Genomic DNA, 19,413 nt, shown 5'->3' on the forward strand with positions numbered 1-19,413 from the left:
ATCTCCGTGGCACTGGCTGCCAGGTTCCATTAACCCTTATCCGTGGATTGGATCTGGTTGAGAAGCGTTCTTCATAGAGGTGCTGTGGAGATAAGTCACAGGAGAGTCTGGACCGGGCTTTGATTGAGGTGCCCCACTGTACCCCCAATTCGAGGACCCAGTAAACTCCAAAAACTGAAAATTGTTTTTGTTTTGTTGTTGTTGTTTTTAAGTTTGTGGCAGAATTCATTTGGCGGGAAGGCCTGCCCTGGCTGATGGGAGGCTGTTTTCCATCTGTGTTCCTCTCATTGTGAATATTCACACATTTCTCTGCAGCCTGGGAATGGCTTGGTTGACGGCTGTTACTCTGGTGATTACAGACTCGAGGGCCTATGCAACTTATCACCCTTCTAAAATCCAAAAATGTTGAATTCTGAAACCTGTTTGGCCCCAGGGGTTTCCAAGAAGAAATTGTGAACCTATAGTTCTGTTTTGTTTTTTTAGTGAATAGTAGCAAAAAGTATTTTAGAGTGGGGCCTGGGAAACAGAAGTAAAACTCAGTCCTTTTATGAGGTTAAAGGTCTGGTTAAAAGGAAGTGCTGAGGGGCAACTGGGAGGCCTAGTCAGTTAAGCATCTGCCTTCAGCTGAGGTCATGATCTTGGGGTCCTGGGATCAAGCCCCATGTCAGGCTCCCTGCTCAGCGGGGAGTCTGCGTCTCCCTTTCCCTCTGCCTGCCGCTCCCCCTGCTTGTGCTCTCTTTGCCAAAGAAATCAATAAAATCTTTTTTAAAAATAGAATTATAAAAAATAAATAAAAGGAAGTGCTGAATGAACAGTTGGGGAGGGTGCCTTACACAACAGCGAGCTCTGGCCCTGAAGCTCTCTGAGTATAGAAACCATACATTTCTTTCACTTTTGTAACTTCCTCGTGCTTATGACTGGTTGTGTCACCTCTGGTCTTTTTCGACATAACTGATTGGCACTAAGCCCTCACCAGCCACCGATCCTGTCCTGAGGACAGCCTGCCTGGGTCGAACTCTTATCATTGTGGGTCCCTGTCCCAAGGTCCCCAGGTCTTGACAAGTAGGCGCATTGCCCAGTGTGGGGGTGCAGTCAGTACAAACGTCATAAAACCTGCCATGGCTCAGAGATTTGAGCCCTGGAAACCTGCCTTGTTTTAGCTGGGTCACTTTCCCAAGCAGTTAGGATACAAAAATAGTGAAGTAAGGTCTTTTCTCATAGGATTAAGAGTGTCCCCCTAGGGCAGAGATGAGACTAAATTTCCCTTTTGCTTTAAGAGTTAACTTTCTCATCAGCTGGAGGTAATACAACATAGCAGAAGCCTCCCTCACAAATTAAAAACAAACAAACAAACACACACAAGAAAACCCTTCAGTCACAACTGCCACTTACACTGAGCACAGGAAATCAAGTTATTTATAGTTGCCGAGCTGTTCTCAGGTGACGTTGATTGGAGTCTTACCTGATTAGAGGTCCTTATCTAGCTTCTACAGAGCTGTGAGGGCAAATGCTGGTACAAGTTTGCTCCTCAAAAGGCAATGCTCAGGAGGAATTTGTTATCCCTGAAAAATCAGGCTATGTGACTCAGCAGAGCCATTGTTTATGACTAGTTACTCAGAGTTTCCAAGTATCTGTTCATATTTAAAAGCATTCATCTTGGAATCTCAGAGGCCATAAGGTTCAAATCACTAACCTGTTATCAAGATAAGCCTGTTACACCCCCCGCCCCCCCACAGGTTGGAGACCGGGTAGGGAGCAGAGGATTTTTTTGTTACCTACAGCTTTTCCTTTGGGCCACCAAAATTTTAGTTTTTGTTTTTGGTTTTTTAATAAAGAAGCTCATTTTCATGGAATGGATTTACTGAATTTTCATTATTTAGACTTTCTAGATAAAATTATATTAGCTTCTTTTTCCACGTTTGTGAAACAAAGCATTATCTTGACTCCACGATGTAATAATTCCAAATTGCCATGGGTTTGATTGAGACCACTGCTGAAATCCCCTTCCCCTGGCCAAATTCCAGAATAAATAAACAACAAAACCAGCAACAACACAAATGTGTATTCTGAGACTCATCCATTCATTAGGGCGAGGGCCAGAGCTCAAGTGGTTTTCTCTTTAATACGGTAACCTGACAATTTTAAAGTCTTGTAAGTGGTTTTGCCTTGAGTGGAAAAGCCTAACTACTTTGTAGTAGGAAAGTAATTTATCTTAATTTAATGAGGACTTTTAGTTGTAACAAAAATGTTTCATTTGTATGTTTGTGTAATCAGCCTTCTCAAAGCAACCTCATTTCTGATCCTCACATCTTTTATTTTGTGGCAAGTGGGTGTGTCATCTTCCAAGGGGGAGAGAAATAGAGTGGCCTTTTGGTGTGGGCTGGGACCTCCTCTCCCTGCTCTGAAATTCCCCCCCAGGCCTGTTCTCCTGGTGGATGCTTCAGCTTGCTTGTCTTCTCCCTGCGCCTTTAAACTCCATCTGAGCTAAATTCACAGGGCTGGGTCCCTAGCGGCTACAGAGGGTAGAGGACATGAGTTAAGCATTAACAACAGGCAGCATCCCCAGACCCCTGCAGGGTCAGCCCTGTTAAGTGGTTTCTGTAGACGGCTTTCCTAGCCCTTGCCAGAACCTTGTTTGGTTATCTCCATGTACAGATAAAGGGGAAACTGAGGCTCAGAACATCAGAGGACTTTCCCGAGTGCACCCAGCTAGCAGGTGGTAGAGCCGGCTCAGACACAGGCCTGCTAACTCAGAGCTGGTGCTGATAACGGTCGCCACTGTATACAGTCCTTCACCGAGGGTCTGGCCAGCGGCTGCTGCTGTGTGGCTGCTGTGAGCTTCTCTTTGCAGCCTCTGGGGTGTCATAATCCCAGCGCAGGGTGAAGTGTTTCTGGTTGCTAAGGCAGCCTCTTAGGGCACATGGCCTTGCCCCGAATGCATAATGAGACATCTTCATTTTATTAAACATTTCCTTTCTTTCTCTGGTAGTTTTTCGACAAAAGAACTTTCTTTTTAAAAAAAAATTTTTTTTTTTTTGTTTATTGGGGTACATGCTTGACTCAGTTTGGTTAAGCATCTGCCTTCAGCAAAGGTCATAGTCTCAAAGTCCCAGATTGAGCCCCACATCAGGCTCCCTGCTCAGCGGGAGTCTGCTTCTCCCTCTCCCTCTGCCACCAGCCAACACCCCCCCCCACCTCAGATTGTGTGCTCTTCTATCTGTCTTCACTCTCTCTCTCTCAAATGAATAAAGTCTTTTTAAAAAGAGATTTTTTTATTTATTCATTGAGAGAGAGAGCGAGTGAGAGCATCAAGCAGGGGAAGCAGTAGGCAGAGGGAGAAGCAGACTCCCCACTGAGCATGGAGCCCAATAGGGGCTCGATCCCAGGACCCCACCCTGGGAAGAGAGATGCTTAAGCAACTGAGCCATGCAGGCACCCCAGACAAAAGAAATTTCAGTGGACTTTATTTTTCTAAATAAGGAAAAAGAGAGTAAAACTGGAAGAGCCACAGAAATTTCTCTTTTTCTATTTTCACACCACACCAACTTTGTAAGTACTACATATGTCAGCATCCCACAGAAGCCTCCTTCCTGGGTACTGTGAGGCTCTACCCCACCCCGCCCAGACAGACAAGCTCACTGAGAATTGAAATGATGGCCTCTGGGGGCGCCTGGGTGGCTCAGTCAGTTAAGCGTCTGCCTTCAGCTCTGGTCGGTCGTGGTCCCAGGGTCCTAGGATTGAGTCCCACACCGGGCTCCCTGCTCCGGAGAGCCTCCTTCTCTCCTTCTCCGCCACCGCCACACATGCTCTCTCTCACTCTCTCTTTCTCAAACAGATAAATAAAATCTTAAAAGAAAGAGGGAGGGAGGAAGGAAGGATGAAATGATGGCCTCTGTTTCTCTCATGGCTTGTTCCAGGAGTAGCGCTCGAGTAGAGGCGATGTAGTAAATAGTCCTGTGGTGCCCGATAAAGGAAAGCTCTGGAGTGTCCAGCCCTTTTCTGAGAAGGAACCATGTCCATTTTTTGTGACACCTTAAAAAAATGTGGGGTTTGCAGGGAAGACCGTGAGTAGAGCAGGTTAAGGGGAAAGGAGGGGGGCCCAGATGCATTGACCAGAGAGCACCTGTCACCTGGAGGCCCAGCTGCACAAATGGGGCCAAGATGCTCTCCCCTGTCCGTCACACATGGTTATTTGTCGCTCTCTCTTGCTTTCCTTTGTCATTCCAGCTCATTGAGGCTATTGAAGGAAATGCAGGCCTTCTCTCAGCTCAGAAAAAAATATAAAAGATGTAAGTGGAGAAATGTATCTGTGTGGAGGACACTGTGCAACATGTTCATTTGCCCCCATCAGTATAGGACTAGTTGCTTAATTAAAGATTGTGCTGCAAAGTTTCACTGGGTAAATGTTACTTTGTGAAGTTTAAGGTGAATGTTACTAGTCACTGCTTTCTATAAAGTAACATGAATAATATTTTTCCTGAATAGGGCCAGTTTGTTATTTTGGCATGTGGGGAATTTTTTTTTAAAGTTCATTATTCAGAAAAGCAAAGTCAGGAGATTTCTAGTAGCAAAATGGGGAAAGAGAACTGACAGTCTCACTGTAGAAACAGTTCACCTCTGGTGTAGAGATACAACATTTTAGAAGTAAAGGAAACTCCCGGAGAGATCGCTTTGCCTGGTTCTCCCGTTCCCTGTGATGAGAGCTAACGTTCAAGAGTGATGCAGTGTCCAAAAGACAGACTGTTAATTATAGAGAACACACTGATGGTCACCAGAGAGGAGTGGCCTTGGGGGGTGTGGAGATAAGTGATGAGGATTAAGGAACACAGTTACTGTGATGAGAACTGAGTAATGCATGGAGCTATTGAGTCACTGTATTGTACACCTGAAACTAACATAACACAGTATGTTAATTTCTGGAGATAAGATAATGAAATCAGATATAGATAAATAAATATTGCATGATTAACACCACCACCAATAACAAAGAAGGTGGTATAGTTTGTCAGAGCCCACGTAAGCGGTGAAGGGTAGACCCAGAACCCGAGTGGGTGTTGAGGCCCCTCCCTGGATGGTCTCCGTCTGCAGAGACCTGGAGCGCTGTGGCCCAGCCTGCAGAGAGGGGGTGCCCGATGCTCTGGGCTTTTCCACCAGGTGCCCTGGTCTGGGCTCCTGGAGGCCCATGGCCCAGTCTTGCAAGGTAGAGGTCTCTCTGAAGGCTGGTGTTTTATTATAAAATTCCTTGATAATTTTACATTCTATTCCGGAATTCACCGGAGTTGGCTTTTGTGGCAACTTGGTGTTTTAGATAACTAGTTACTTTAGTCTGTTTAAATATATATATATATATATATATATATATATATATATATATATATATTTGAGAGAGATAGAGACCGAGAGAATGAGAGTGAGCAGGGAGAAGGGCAGAGGGAAAGAATTCCAAGCAGAGGGGCGCCTGGGTGGCTCAGTGGGTTAAGCCGCTGCCTTCGGCTCAGGTCATGATCCCAGGTCCTGGGTTCGAGCCCCACGTCGGGCTTTCTGCTCAGCAGGGAGCCTGCTTCCTCCTCTCTCTCTGCCTGCCTCTCTGCCTACTTGTGATCTCTCTCTGTCAAATGAATAAATAAAATCTTTAAAAAAAAAAAAAAAAAGAATTCCAAGCAGAATTCACCACCCACCCCAACACAAAGCCTGACATGGGGGCTCGATCCCATAACCCAGAGATTATGACCTGAACTGAAATCAAGAGTTGGACACTCAGCTGACTGAGCCACCCAGGCGCCCCTATGCTGTAGTCTTTAACTTTCTGTTTTCCAAACCTTCAAGTAAAATGGACAAAGCGTGTCATGTTTAGTCTGTGGCTCACGCAGCGGCTCCCAGCCCTGTGCCCTTGACCTGTGGCCGGGCTGTTTGGACTGAGCGGCCGAGCTGTAGAGAGGCTCAGCTCCCCTGTCCCATTCTGCACTTTCAAAGCTGTGGTTCTCAACCCTGTCAGACCCAGGCCCCCTTTTTGTAACAAGTTTTTAACATTCTCATTGCTAACCTGAAATGAAATTCATGTGTGGTAGAATCTGCTGGGACACGTGATGTCAAGTCAATACAGTGTTTCAGCTGTTGCACTGAAAAGAGATAAAACAAAGGTAGATCGCCCTAGGAGAATATGGGTTTCGATAGAGAAAGGCTCTAGCCCCAGTGCACAGACGCCAAGGGAGCCGTCTCCGGTGAGCCAACGATGCCCCGAGCCGTAGCTGCGAACACAGACCAATGCAGGCCTGTGGTGCTGAGACCCACACGCCACGCAGCCTGGGGCTGTGGGTGCCTTGACATTCCCAAGTGGTCCCTGACTCTTGAGGAAGTTCTGAACACAGCCAAGTCGTCTTCTCTCAATGCTGATCGCATTCCTGAAACAGCTAGTGTATCTTACAAGGGCGCTAATTGTATTTTAGATTTTATGCGTATGTTGGAATCGGTTTGTAGATCAGAAAATTATAAGGTGGTTTCTTCTCTCCATCTGAGTAGTCAGTGGGAAGGTTCTTCACTGTGCAGGCCTGTCTGAAGGCAGGATGGTTGGCCTGCTGTGTCCTGCCTCCAGTCACCATGATGCCTTCAGTGCCCCCCAGATTCCCAAAATGCCCTCTGAAGTGTTGTTCCTGTCCCCACCAGCACCTGCAATCCCAAAGTGCCTTCCCCTTGTGGTGATTGTACTCACAGGCGTGGCCATAAAGCCACTGGAGGGACCTACAGTAATCGTGTAAGCCAGGGTTTTGGAAAGAGGAGCGTGAAGTGCACACGGCAGCTGAGGACCAAGGGGTGGTGGGTGCTGGGTATGGAGACGGCATGAGCCACTGTTGGTGAGCTGCTGGCTCACGCGCTCCCCTTCCCGTTGGTGTCCCCCGTTGCACTCGGCTGCTTGGACCAGCAGCCCGTCTTGAGAAGCTGCCGCACACAAGGGATTGGGGACGTACCCAGAATACAAGCTGGCTATCGCCACTTCCTGTGGCGAAGGCCCCTCTGGGCAGGGACTCTGTGTCAGCCTTGTGGTTACCCTGCACAGCTGTCCAATCCAGACGAGAGCTGGGCAGTGCATCGTAAGGGGCTTTCCTGTGGGCCTGTGTCCATGGCCTCCAGCGAATCAGAGGGTTCCAGCCTGCCCCAGCGGGATCCCTGAGCCTTTGTCAGCCTGGGGCCAGATCTCATGGGGCAGAAGGCTCTGCTCGTTTCCAAACAAAATTGCTTCTTTGTCACCGCTTCAGGCTTCAGCTGCGTGAGATTCCTCCTACCTTCCCGTGAGCGAACCTTTCCCTGAGAGCTTATGAGCTCTGGTTAGACGATGCGGCCTGAGAAAATAGTCTGGTTTTTCAGTTCTGCTTGATTCTAAAACCTAAAGGCTGAAAGAAATGTGTACAATCAATAGTAAAACTTTCCTCCTAATTCTAGAATGCTCTACAGCCGCCAGATCGCTTGTGTTTCTGAACAGCCCGTGTGGCTCATTTCCATGTTACATCTGAGCAAATGGAACAGAGGTGATGGCCCCTGGGGCCCCTGAGGTGTGGCCATGGCTCAGCCCTCTTTCCGTGGCCCCCAGCAGTGGTCTTAATGTGTGGGGACAGCCTCCTCTGAAACACCTGTACTCAAATGGCAGCACGCCTGGTCACAGGGCACGGCCCACCGAGGTCGGCACTCCAGCAGTGTGCGTGAGCCTACTTTGGGCTCTGTGTCCTGTTGTGGCAGGTGGCCGCTGACTTCCAGAGCCCTCCCCCTGATGCCCTTCCAGCCCCAGACCTCACTGTAGGAAGTGACAAGAGCGCCTCTCAGTCCTGTTTGTCAAGAATCGCCCCCAAGTCAGGGCTCATACTCCCCTTCTGGCTTCCAGGTAGAGTTCTGGAACCACTGGGAGCAACTGCAGAGTCACAGAGCAGAATAAGAACATCTTCTCGGATCAAAGGATGTGCAGGCTCGGGGTATAGGGTTCCACACCCTGCCGGAATCCCTGGAGAGCATGGAGAGCATGGAATCCCTGGAGAGCTGAGGATGCGGACCCCGAGCCAGGTGCCCCAAGGCCACACAAGGCTCTCCAGGAAGTGACCGTGTCTTCCTCCCACAGCAGCAGATCCTGCTCCTGGGACTCCTGTCCTGCTGGTGTTTATCACCTGCCTGTTCTTTGATGGTCAGCCCATGTGGTCCTTAAGGTAGTTAAATGGGTAGGAGCCCCAGGAAGGATATAGACACCTTAGAGCTGCACTGCAGAGACAGGGTTTGTGGGGGAGACACATCCCCCGTCCCCGGCCACCTGTGTGCCCCTGCGGCCAACCCTGGGCTGGGGGCCTCAGGGCCTCCGGAGACCCTGCTGGGAGAGTGGGGGTGCATGAGCCGTTTGAGAGGAGGCTCCGGGGGTCAGGCCCTTGCTGCTGTGTGTGTCCACAGTGTCTCCCATGGCATACACAACGTTCCTGCGTCCGAGAGCTGTCCTATCTGTCTAGGGTCAATTGTAATGGGGGCTCTGTGGAGTCAAGGGTTCCGCCTTTTAGAATTCTTCTAGGGAGACTCTGGTGGTGATGAGTGGGGGCTTCTCTTCCCAACTGTCTCCATCATCAGAGGGCCCCTTGCTTTAAAGCCCAATGTCTCTGAAGCTCTATTTGCGGGGTTCGAGGCCAGGGTGGGGGGTCCCTGGGGGAAGGGTGAGGCTGGCCTGTTGGGGGAGAAGACACTGCATTCTGGCCAGAAGCCTGGATGGATCTGCTCCTCCCCAGACCCTGGAGAGGCCTGCTGGGGTGTGGCTGGGGGAGCAGCCGAGGGCAGCTGGGGGGAAGCTGTGGGGGAGCTGGGGAGTGTGGCTGGGGGAGGCGGCAGCCCTGTAGGGGTTTCCAGCAACACCCCCGGCCACCTTCTAGCAGCCCTGAGCATGGTTTTGGTTTGGGGGCTCTGTCCTTTCTTTCCTTCCTCTCTCTTTCTCTCTCTGCCTGCCTCCCCCTTTTACCCTCCCTTTAAAAAATTTCCTATTTATTATGAAAAATGTCAAACATACCCAAACACAGATGGGTTAACAGAAGACAGAGTTCCCCACACTTGAGCGAGTGTCAGCACCCGCCGCCCCCCCCACAGACACATTGGGGGCATGGTGAAACCCAGCAGGCTGGACTCCATCCCAGAGGCTCTGACTGGGAGGGCCTGGTTGGGGGAGGCGATTCTGCATCTCTAACTCTTCCCCAGGTGTGCTGATGCTCTGGGGGGGTGCACACTGTGATAGAAGGCCCACCAGCCAGCCCAGTCGCTGTCAGCTTATATCCCTTCAGACCCTCCCTTCCCCCTCCACCCTACTGATTAGAAGGCAAATCTGATGGCAATCATATACTATTTCATCTTAAATATTTTTTAGTATGTATCTCAACAAAGACGTGGTGGGGAGCAGGAGGAGGCTTACGGCCCAGAGCTCTGCCTTTCCTGGAGCCCTTGAAGGCAGATGCTGAGGGCTTGACGCCCGTCTCCTGTCAGCTCTTGTAGGAAGGGAAGGGGGCAGCCCAGGACCAGGAGGAAGGGCCAAGCCAGCTTGCCCTGCTGCCGCCCCGGGAGGTGCCCTGAGGTTACAGAACGAGCTTGGTTACAGGTCAATCAAGGAGCATCCCAGGAGCAACACGGGAGCTGAACAACGAGGCAGCGGACTGCTTGCTGGGCAGGGTGCAGTCTTGTTTTCCAAGCTTGCTTTTCTGAATCCCTGTGCCTTTTGGACTTTCTGTCTTACATCCCACAAACCCACCCCTTTCCGTCCTTCCAGTTTCGATGGACCATCACCCTCTTCCTTGAGTTGGGGAGTTTAGGGGGATTGAGGTAATGGCACTCCCTGACTCTGAGCCCCACACAGGCCCTGGGGGGCGAGCTGGGGTCAGCAGGCAGGATGTCCCGTCCAGGTTTGGGGAAGCACCCTGTGCATCACAAGCATCGGGTATGGCATGTGGGGTTTCTTCACCAGGGTTCTCTGGCTGCTGGCACACACGGGCTTGGGACCCTAGGCTCCTGGCACCCCGCCAATGCCCTCTGGCCACCCTGCTTTGCTTCATCCCACCTGTTCAGGTTCACAGGGTTGCTGGCTCAAAGCAACCTCTGCCCGCCTCCTAGACTCCCTACTGCCTCCCTCAGCCCCTTCCCGTTCCCCACGTTGCAGCCAGAGTGCTAGTTCTCAAACAGAGGTCAGCCCCTCCATGTCCCTTTGTAAAACCCTCCAGTGGTTTCACATTCCTTCAAGATAAGGTTCTAGAAGATACAGGGGCTGAGAGCTAGGGCCCATGACCCAAGCTCTCTGGCTTCTCCACCTTGTCCCACATTCCAACTCCCCAGCCCTGGCTGTCTCCTCCAGAGATCAGGGACCCACACCGCCATCTACAAGTCCTTCCCTGACTGTGTCTGAAGGTGCTACAAGGTTGGGTGGGCCTGGGCTGGCCGTCACCAGTAACTGCTGTCCCTCTCCACCAGCTAAGTGCAGAAGTGAAAGTAAGCATTGGAAACTCTCCTGCAAACTGTAACATAGCTGTGACCTCAAGAGTGAGTTTATAGTTCACAAAGGTGGCAGGTGGTGATGGGTTTGTCCTGCACACAGAAGCACTGGCCCAAGGCATGGGGGGAACCCAAGAACCCTTGCCTGGCCTGAGGCAATGGGAGGGCAGTGCAGGCATCGCAGGAAACGCTGTGGGGAATGAATTCCTGTTTGCTTATCACCGTGGTGGACCAGAGCTGTTTTGTATTTTTTGTTCACTTCATGACTTGATCATACCATATTTCTTTCTGGTGACTTCACAGGGATCGTTTGGGGGATCATGATCTCTTAGGCTCTGGGTTGGGCTCTTTCATGTTCTTGGTAACATCAGTGTTTCAGGCTAAATTGTGTCGTCAGACTCTCTAGTCTTTCATTCAGGCCTCTCGGGCCAGGACCAGGCTTGTGATGCTGGTCACAGTCGTGTGCTCACGAACTTGGTCATGCAGAGGTGTTTGGACCAGTTTAAATCCAGATCCTCTTTAAAGGGCTCACCTGATTAGGTGAGGGACCTAGGATCATCTATCTTTTGATTAAGTCAGCTGACGAGAGACCTTAATTATTTTTGTGTTTCTTTGGCCCTGAGACATCACCTAGTCACAGGAGCAGCATCACTCCCACTCACGGTGCTGCCCACGCTCAAGGGGAGAGGATTTTGTGGAGCAAGTGCAGCAGGGCAGGAATCTTGGGGACCCCCGAGAATCAGACTGCCACCCTCCTCTTTGCCTGTGTCCCCCCGGCAGCCCTCCCTTCTTTTGTCCCTTTTCCTGTCTCTCACATTCCCGCTCCGTCCCTCCCCTTCACCCTCCTGCATGCCCTCCCTTCTCTCTTCCTAACCACTTCTCCTGCCCCCCAGTCCTGGTCCCAAGCTGGTGGCTCTGGTGGCCTGGGCTGTACCAGCACAGACACAGACCCGGAGCCAGCAGGCAGGGGGCCGGGCCTCCCTGCATCAAGGCAGGGAGGCAGGCTGCACTCAGAGTGAACCTAGTCCTCTTGCTGGCCCTGCCAAGCGGCCATAGCATTTCAGCGTGGCCAGGTGTCAGTCACACAAGCCTTCCCCTCCCCTCCCCTGAGCTCTGCTGGATCTTTGTAGGTCCCGAGTGGCCCCTCACACGGTGTAACATGGTTTAGAAAATTGAAAATGGTGCCAAGGCATCAATGTTCTGAGGCAGTTGTGAAATTTGACCCCCTCCCCCCCGACTTGAGGGACCTGGGCTTGGGTTGATAGAGGAACCACACGAATGAACCAAGTTACAGAAGAAATTCCTTATAAGGCCACACACCAGCCAGTCTCTGACAGATGAGCTATGGTCAGTTTTCAACCCAGATTCGAATTCAGACAAGATAAATTTGTGAGTCAGTTATCAGTGTGGCATGGGGGACCCGGGCATCCTCGACACTGATGGGAGCCTGGTCCTGTGGGACAGGCTGAATGATGACACCTGGGTCACCTCCTGTTTGCTGGCCCACTGGCCACACCAGAGAAACTCTGGCTGCCTCTCCCGGCCCTGCTTTAACACTATCAACAGAATTGTCAGTGGAAGAATTACAAGTGTATTCATTCCCCCAAAGAAACTAAGTGTAAAGAAGGTGGAATTTGTTTGACACCAGAAAACCCAAATCCTGGTGCATGTGCACCACGTCCTCACGGAGCCGTTTGCTGTACCGGCTGAAACAGTGAATGGACAGATCTGTGGAGTGGGAAGCAGTGTTTGAGTGTCAGGTTCAAGGGGACAAGTCAGCCCTGGTCTAGTGTTTTAATGGTCTTCAGTACAGTTTGGCTAAATAGCTATCCAAGTTGATAAATAGTTACATGGAAACAGTTTGTTTTGTTTTGTTTTCATGTAATGCTTCCAACAGCTAGGACCCACCGACCATCCTGCTCTGGTCTTGTCTTGAGGAAAGATGAGCTTCCTGGCGCTGTGGATGTTGGAGGGGGAGCAGAGGGCAGCAGGGTGTCCTGAGAGGAGACTAGACCGGAGTTCTGGAATGTAGCGTCAGAGTCCCAGCCCTGTGCCCTGGGACAGGTCCAACAGCCTCTCTATGCGTCTACTTCCTGCTTTGTAAAAGGAATGGTCCTGCCCAGCTCTGATGCTTTGCTCTACGCAGTAGTCTGTCGTAGCTCCAGAGGAAGGCACGCTGCCCAGCCCTGCCACTTGGAGGCTGTGTGAACTTGGTCAAGTTACGTGCCCTCTCTGTGCCATAGTTCCCTCCTCTATAAACTGGGGGATGGTAATAATATCTACCTAAGAGGGTTGTTGTAAGGGGTATGTGGCACAATATTTATAAAGTCCTTAGAGCTGTGCCCACTTAGGGGAGCCTGGGGAGCTCAGTTGGTTGAGCGTCTGCCTTCAGCTAGGGTCATGCTCTCAGGGTCATGGGATTGCCACATGTTGGGCTCCCTGATCAGTTGGGAATTGGCTTCTCCTTCTCCCTCTGCCCCTTTCTCCTGCTCATTCTCTCTCTCTCTCAAATAAGTAAATAAAGTCTTTTATAAACAACAACAGCAACCATGCCTACTTGGCATTTAGTAAGGGCTCCGTAAATGGTAGTGATCCTTAATTTTTTTTTTAAAGATTTTATTTATTTATTTGACAGAGAGAGATCACAAGTAGATGGAGAGGCAGGCAGAGAGAGAGAGAGGGAAGCAGGCTCCCTGCTGAGCAGAGAGCCCGATGCGGGACTCGATCCCAGGACCCCGAGATCATGACCTGAGCCGAAGGCAGCGGCTTAACCCACTGAGCCACCCAGGCGCCCGGTAGTGATCCTTATTGCGGTAACTACTGCTACCGTCATTCCTGCTGACCTTTAACTCGTATGAGTCTGTGATGTGTTACGGTGTATTTATTAAACTCCGAACAAAGTCTCTTACTAATGGCCTCATCGTTCACACGAAAGGAGCCACTGATCCGTCTGCTAATAAAATCCCCCGTGTGTTTCAGGCGGAGGCAAGGCTGGCGGCTAAGCGTGCGGCCCGTGCCGAGGCTCGGGAGATCCGAATGAAGGAGCTGGAGCGGCAGCAGAAAGAGGTAAGGCTCGAGGTTCTGTGCGGGTTCCTTTCACAGGTGTTTTCGTTTTGGGTAGAGCGTGCAGGTGCAGAGACACCTGTTGCTGTTGACGCACCTGTCTGCTTGACAGTCTCATGATTGGAATGCGCCGTGCCTGTCACTTTTGTTCAAGGTCAGGCCAGGGAGTGCGCATAGCACGGATGCCAGGCGTGCCTGTCCCAGACCTCGACCTGCTGGGTCCTGAGACAGCTTCCCGCGCAGCCGCTCGCCTGCCTACATCCAGCCCAGCCTTCTGGCCAAAAGGAGCCAAGAGCTGCTGGTTCTGAACCTCAAGGTCAAACCGTCTAGCCAGAATCTCAAGCCTCTGAGTTAAAATGTGAAAGAACAGAATATTATTTTTTTAAACTAACCAAACTATTTTGTTTAAAAATATTTCCCCTTGAGGCTTTTACCTGTTTTAGTAAGTTTCATGATGCCTGAAGCCCATATGTGGTACAGAAAACAGAATATATACCGTGGGTGGGATAGCTGGGAAGAAACTGCCGCCCCACCCCCCACACGCCAAGGGAAGGTGGACAGGAATGGGCTTACACACCTGTTAATGTAGTCTGCTACTTATTTTCGTAATCTTGAGCTACAGCCTAGGTCGTATGGACAGCTCGAGGACTCTTGACCTTGTGGTTAGAGTAGTGAACTTTTCTGTGACCTTGAAGTCCACGTGGTGAAGGAAGCAGACCCGTGTTCTCTGTGGGCTGCACCCTGTGGGAGCATCCACACCAGGCCCCACTGCAGGGCTTCTCTTGGTCAGAACATTTGAATTTGCCAAGCTGGAGAGAGGCAGCCAGCTGCTTTTCCCAGGGCTGATTTTGCATAGCCAGAATTTTAAAGCTGAGCCAGTGTTTATAAAGCACGTGAGATTTCCAATAAAAACCTGTGTTTCCAGTTTCTCTTCAAATCCTTGTGGATTCCACCGCTCACCCTCACATTCCCTGGGGTGGGGGGGTGGGGGGGTCGCACCTGCCTGAGGTGCTCCTTGTTGCCTTGTTGCCATGCCCTGCATGTGGAAGTAGCATGCCCCAGGGTGAACAGTTTCAGGCAGAACCAGATTTGAATTTGGGGAAGAAATCTCCTCCATGGGGTTTGAAGAATGGATTACAGTTTGCTAGAAGCTCTGGGCCAGGATGTTACTTAGGAGAGTTAAACTACAGACCTGGTGGCTGGAGGCTGAGGGGCCCCCAGTGATGGGGACACGCAGGGATGTGGTTCCCGAGAGAAGGGCCCCACCACCCTCCAGCGGGGCCTGGGAAGCGACCTGAGCCGAAGGGCAAGCAGCGGCTCTTCTACAATGCCTTAGGTGTTTCTCGTCCTGTGTCTACAATGCAGGAAAAGCCTAAAATATTTGAAGGTAATTTATCACATCCTCCCCCCTCATTAGAAATACAAATACAGTTGCAACTAAGTTCTAGTTTTGAAGCTGTTCTGCCTGTAGAATTAACTTCTACTTGGATTTCTTGTACTATTTCTCTTAATTTATGAAAAGCACAGGTTTGGCACTTTCCCAGTGCTTTCCCCTGAGAATCATGGTCGTCATTTTAAAACCGGAAATAGGCACTCTGGAATTTTTGCGTGGGTGATTTGGACTCACCCGTTGCACCAATGTCTACCAGGATGCGCCCCCTCCCGTCATCTCAGTGAAGGGTGAGGTTCAGCCCACTGGGGCTGGGGGCCAGACGGATACCCGTCATCAGCTCCAGGGGATGCGTCTCACCAGGAGCGACGGTCAAAGATCCTTCAGAGATGCATTTTCAGGACATCTCTGGAGAGAAGGATCTGAACAGGAGGTCAAGAGAAAGTCTAGGTCCAGTTGCTCATAGACTTTGTCCCACACCTGTCTGAGACCCTGTCTCTGTGCTGTAGGAGCCACCCTGACAGCAGACGGCTTCTGCCAACTCAGACGCTGGTATTAATAGTAATCAGAGACCACCCAATGGAAAAGTTCTTTTAGCCTGAACTGGTTTTTAAAAATAGATATTTTTCCTTTTTTCAGATTTTTTTTCAAACCGCCTGGTGTCTGGTTCCCGTTAGAATATTTCCGTTCATCCAGCAGACACCTGCACGCCCACTCTCTGCAGGACCCTGCGGCCCCCCACCCCGCTTTAGAAGGGAACATGGCGGTGGGGTGCGGGCAGGTGTCTGGAGGCTGGGTCTCCAGCTTTGCCTCCAGGCTGTACCACTGGTCCGGGGCCAACGGCCGCTGCCCTCTTGGGGCTCATTCACTTTTAATCTACTCCCTGGTTCTCCAACAGGCCCCTGGTCCCTGTTCTGTTAAGGTTGTGAAAGCCTTATAGGGGGATCTTCCTGACACATGTTCCCACTCTGCCAGCTTTTCCACAGTGGACCGAATCCCAGCAGTGCTGGTGTGTCTGGTGGCCTGTCGCTGCGTCTGAGCCTGCTGCTGGAGCCCACAGGGCTGACCCCAAGGAGAGAGAGAGAGGGGACAGTGACATCTTGGGACCCTGCCTTGGGCGCTCAGGATGGTGTCAGTAATCTTTATCATCAGCCTTGGGTGTAAGGGAAACTGACACGCACTGAGAGTACGATGTGAAATTTCCACAAAACCAAGATGAGAATGAGTTATGCAGTGTGTACATACGCATCTGTTTTCCAGATGCTATGTTTAGCTTAACTGTGGCCTTAGTGATGGGTGGAGTTCATTTAAATACAGGCACGATAACGTGTGGCTGAGCTTCACAGAGTGCTTTAGCAAAAGTGCTTGATGTAGAAAAATCTTGCTTGATCTAGAAAAAAGTGAAGAATTGAGCCACGAAAATGACTATTTGAGTGTCCTCCTTTAGAAGCAAAGCCCCCCTGCTCCCGAGGCTCCTGTGGCTCCTCACAGTGGCCTCACAAGGCCAGGAAGCCCCCACCGGGCACACGGGGCAGGGGAGCCCCTAGTCCCTGCCACAGGGCATTGGAACCTGGGCCTGTGCACTGGCAGAGCCCCGCTCCTGGGCAGCACGGCCATCCCTGGCATTTGGTGCCAGTTGAGGAGCTCGGCTTTGCAGAGAAAAGCTGATTAAAACCAGGCATCTGGTCAGAAACACCACAGTTGGCCTTGGATGACACGTGTTAGAACTGTGACACTCTCCATTTTAATAGCATGTTTCACATTTGTTGTCAAACATGGAAGTGGTTCCTGGAAATCAGATGTTGTATCTTGAAGTCGAATTCTAAGGAACGTCTCGCACAGAAGCAGGTGGTCATTGGGGTCTCGTCAATCTTCTGCTACACGGCAGAGGCGCTTGTGGATGCAGGCGTGGGTTTCCATGATGTGTGGGACTGAGTTCTGAGGGGCCAGCGGGAAAGCTTGAATTTGCAAGTGAGAAAGTACCTCTGGGTGAGCACCAGCTTCTTGGTTTCTCTTCCCAGTATGACCTCACCCTCCTCCCTGTGTGATCTCACCCTCCTCCCTGTGTGATCCCACAGACCATTCACCCATGCTCACCCTCCTTCCTGTGTGACCTCATCCTCCTCCGTGTGTGATTTCATCCTCCTCCCTCTGTGATCCCACAGACCATTCACCCATGCTCACCCTCCTCCCTCTCTGGCCTCACCCTCCTCCCTGTGTGATTTCACCCTCCTCCCTGTGTGATCCCACAGACCATTCACCCATGCTCACCCTCCTCCCTCTCTGGCCTCACCCTCCTCCCTGTGTGATTTCACCCTCCTCCCTGTGTGATCCCACAGACCATTCACCTGTGCTCACCCTCCTCCCGTGTGATCTCACCCTGCTCCATGTATGATCTCACAGGCGATTTCCCCTGTGCTCACCTTTCTCCCTGTGTGATCTCACCCTGCTCCCTGTATGACCCCACGGACTGGCAGTGGGTTAGTGAAGGCATCTCCACAGTTCCTTCTCTGTGGAACTCAGACTCTCATTTGGGGTCAGTCACATGCCTGATGACCAGCCCCCATGACATGAATTCTCAGTGTGCACAGTGACACCCTGTATGTGTCAGGGAGGGAGCAGAGAAGCCAACCCTGGTCCACACAGCCTGTGGGATGCTGAGTGAGGGAGTGGCACGTGGGATAGGGCAGAACACAATGACAGCCAGGTCAGGGAAGGGGTGAAGCATGGAGGGAGCCCCCCCTACCCCGCCCCAGTCTGTCTTGCAGTTTATACTGATCTGGTTAGCTCAGCCCAGCACTGACCCACCCAAGTGACGCTGTTGCTAGCAGAAATTTAGGGTCTTGGAAATATGAGAGCATTGATATTTAAAGTTTGTCTGTTGGTTCAAAAAAAGGGGGTGGATCTGAAAGGTTTAAGCTAAAATAGATATATATTTTATTGCTAATCAAAGAAAGCTGGGGTGGGGCAGAGGGGAATGGCAGGGACATCCTAGAGCCTCTGGCCCGGGGCAGCAGCACACTTGGGTGCTGTCACTTACAGTCTGCAAGGGACTCTGCCCAAGTTTCACTTACAGGTAAAGAAAGCAGACAGTTATCCCCACAGCTAAGAAGACAGCCAAGCCAAGATTCACATGTAGGCCCAGCAGCTGTAAGGCTGTGGTCCTCCTAGTAGCTAAAATCAAATAGATACTTAACAAGAAAACCCTAGGGCAGAGTCCGTGGGATTCAGGTGGTGTGGAAGCTGGCTGGCACCCACAGTGGAGGGGAAAAGGGAAGATGCATGTAACCCCTGATCAGTTTATAAGCAGCTGCATGCCCCGGGAAACCAGTTTTCTCATTGGTGCGGACTTGGAAGCACAGCGTAATAAACACAGAACAGGCAGCTTTGTTAGCGGGAGTGTTAGAACACAGAAGCCGTGGCTGTTCTTGTAGCTCTTTCTTGATGTGAGATGAGCCGGGGGGCGGGGGGCTGTACCTGTGGACATGCATGTGCACACGTGAGCGTTTGTGTGCCCCACGAGAGGGGGGGGGGCGAGAAGCTGGCAGGGCCTAAGAATTCAGGAAGGTGTACAGGCGACACTTGTCTCAGCCCGCCCTCTGCATATCACATCTCTGGGCCTATTATTAGAACTAGCTAACTCGATTTGAGGTTATACAATCTGATAGCCCCGGGGCATTGGCATTTTAAGTTGTTGATTAAGTGGAAATGAATATGCTTCACAAGGCCAGTGTTTAACTAGTAGGGTTGATACTTTGGTGTAAAAAAAGTGAGAATTGTGATCCCTGTTTTCATCTGGGGGTGAGCCATCCACCTTCACACAGGTGTTTCTGAGCAGGGGCGAGGCTTTCCTGGAGAGGGAGCTCAGATCTGCTGAAGGCGGACAGAGCCTTGACTCCCTGGAGGAGGAGGTGGACGTCGCTGGAGGCCAGGAAGGGGGAAGCTGGTGACAAAAGTTGAGGGTTTCGGAAGTGGGTTATGGTTGGAACCACACTGGTGCCTGGGATACCCAAGACGGGGACAAGGCGATCAAGTAGACACCATGTTGAGTGTAGATCTGTCCTCAAGCCCCACAGACCCTGAGGACATGGGGCCTGTGAGCTGGCCGTGGATTTACCCCGACCTCCCAGGCCCGCCCAGCCCTCCCATGGCGGCCCCTAGCTCTCTCCGTCCTGATTCTTCACGCAGATGGAGAGACCCGACTGTGGCCTGTGTTCACTGTGCTGTAGGGCTGTGTCAAAGGGTTATGAGCTCCTTCTGAGTGGATTCATGGGGGAAGAATAATATGTAGCTATTCTTTGGGAACTCTTGAGTGAACTTTTTAATTCGCATGAAGACCTCGGCTAGTAGAAACAACATGGTGATGAACAACCAGCCAATCTGATGAATGTGCTGTGTTTCTTTAACTGCTGCTGACTTGATAAGCATTTTCGTGGTCAGTACTGTGTGTCCTGTGGTCGAAATGTTGAATA

General features: G+C 51.0%; 1 protein-coding gene across 41 annotated transcripts in view; it reads left to right on the top strand.

Moving 5' to 3' along the window:
- Positions 1-19,413, top strand: part of LRRFIP1 (LRR binding FLII interacting protein 1) — a 139,212-nt gene that overhangs the window by 60,841 nt on the left and 58,958 nt on the right. For all 41 annotated transcript variants that reach the window (XM_047721506.1, XM_047721508.1, XM_047721509.1 and 38 more), the window contains exon 2: positions 13,468-13,554. In XM_047721506.1, coding sequence (XP_047577462.1) covers positions 13,468-13,554 — 87 coding nt within the window. The remainder of the gene's footprint in view (positions 1-13,467; positions 13,555-19,413) is intronic.

The sequence above is a fragment of the Lutra lutra genome, chromosome 3 (genome assembly GCF_902655055.1).
Source record: "Lutra lutra chromosome 3, mLutLut1.2, whole genome shotgun sequence".
Lineage (NCBI taxonomy): Eukaryota > Metazoa > Chordata > Mammalia > Carnivora > Mustelidae > Lutra > Lutra lutra.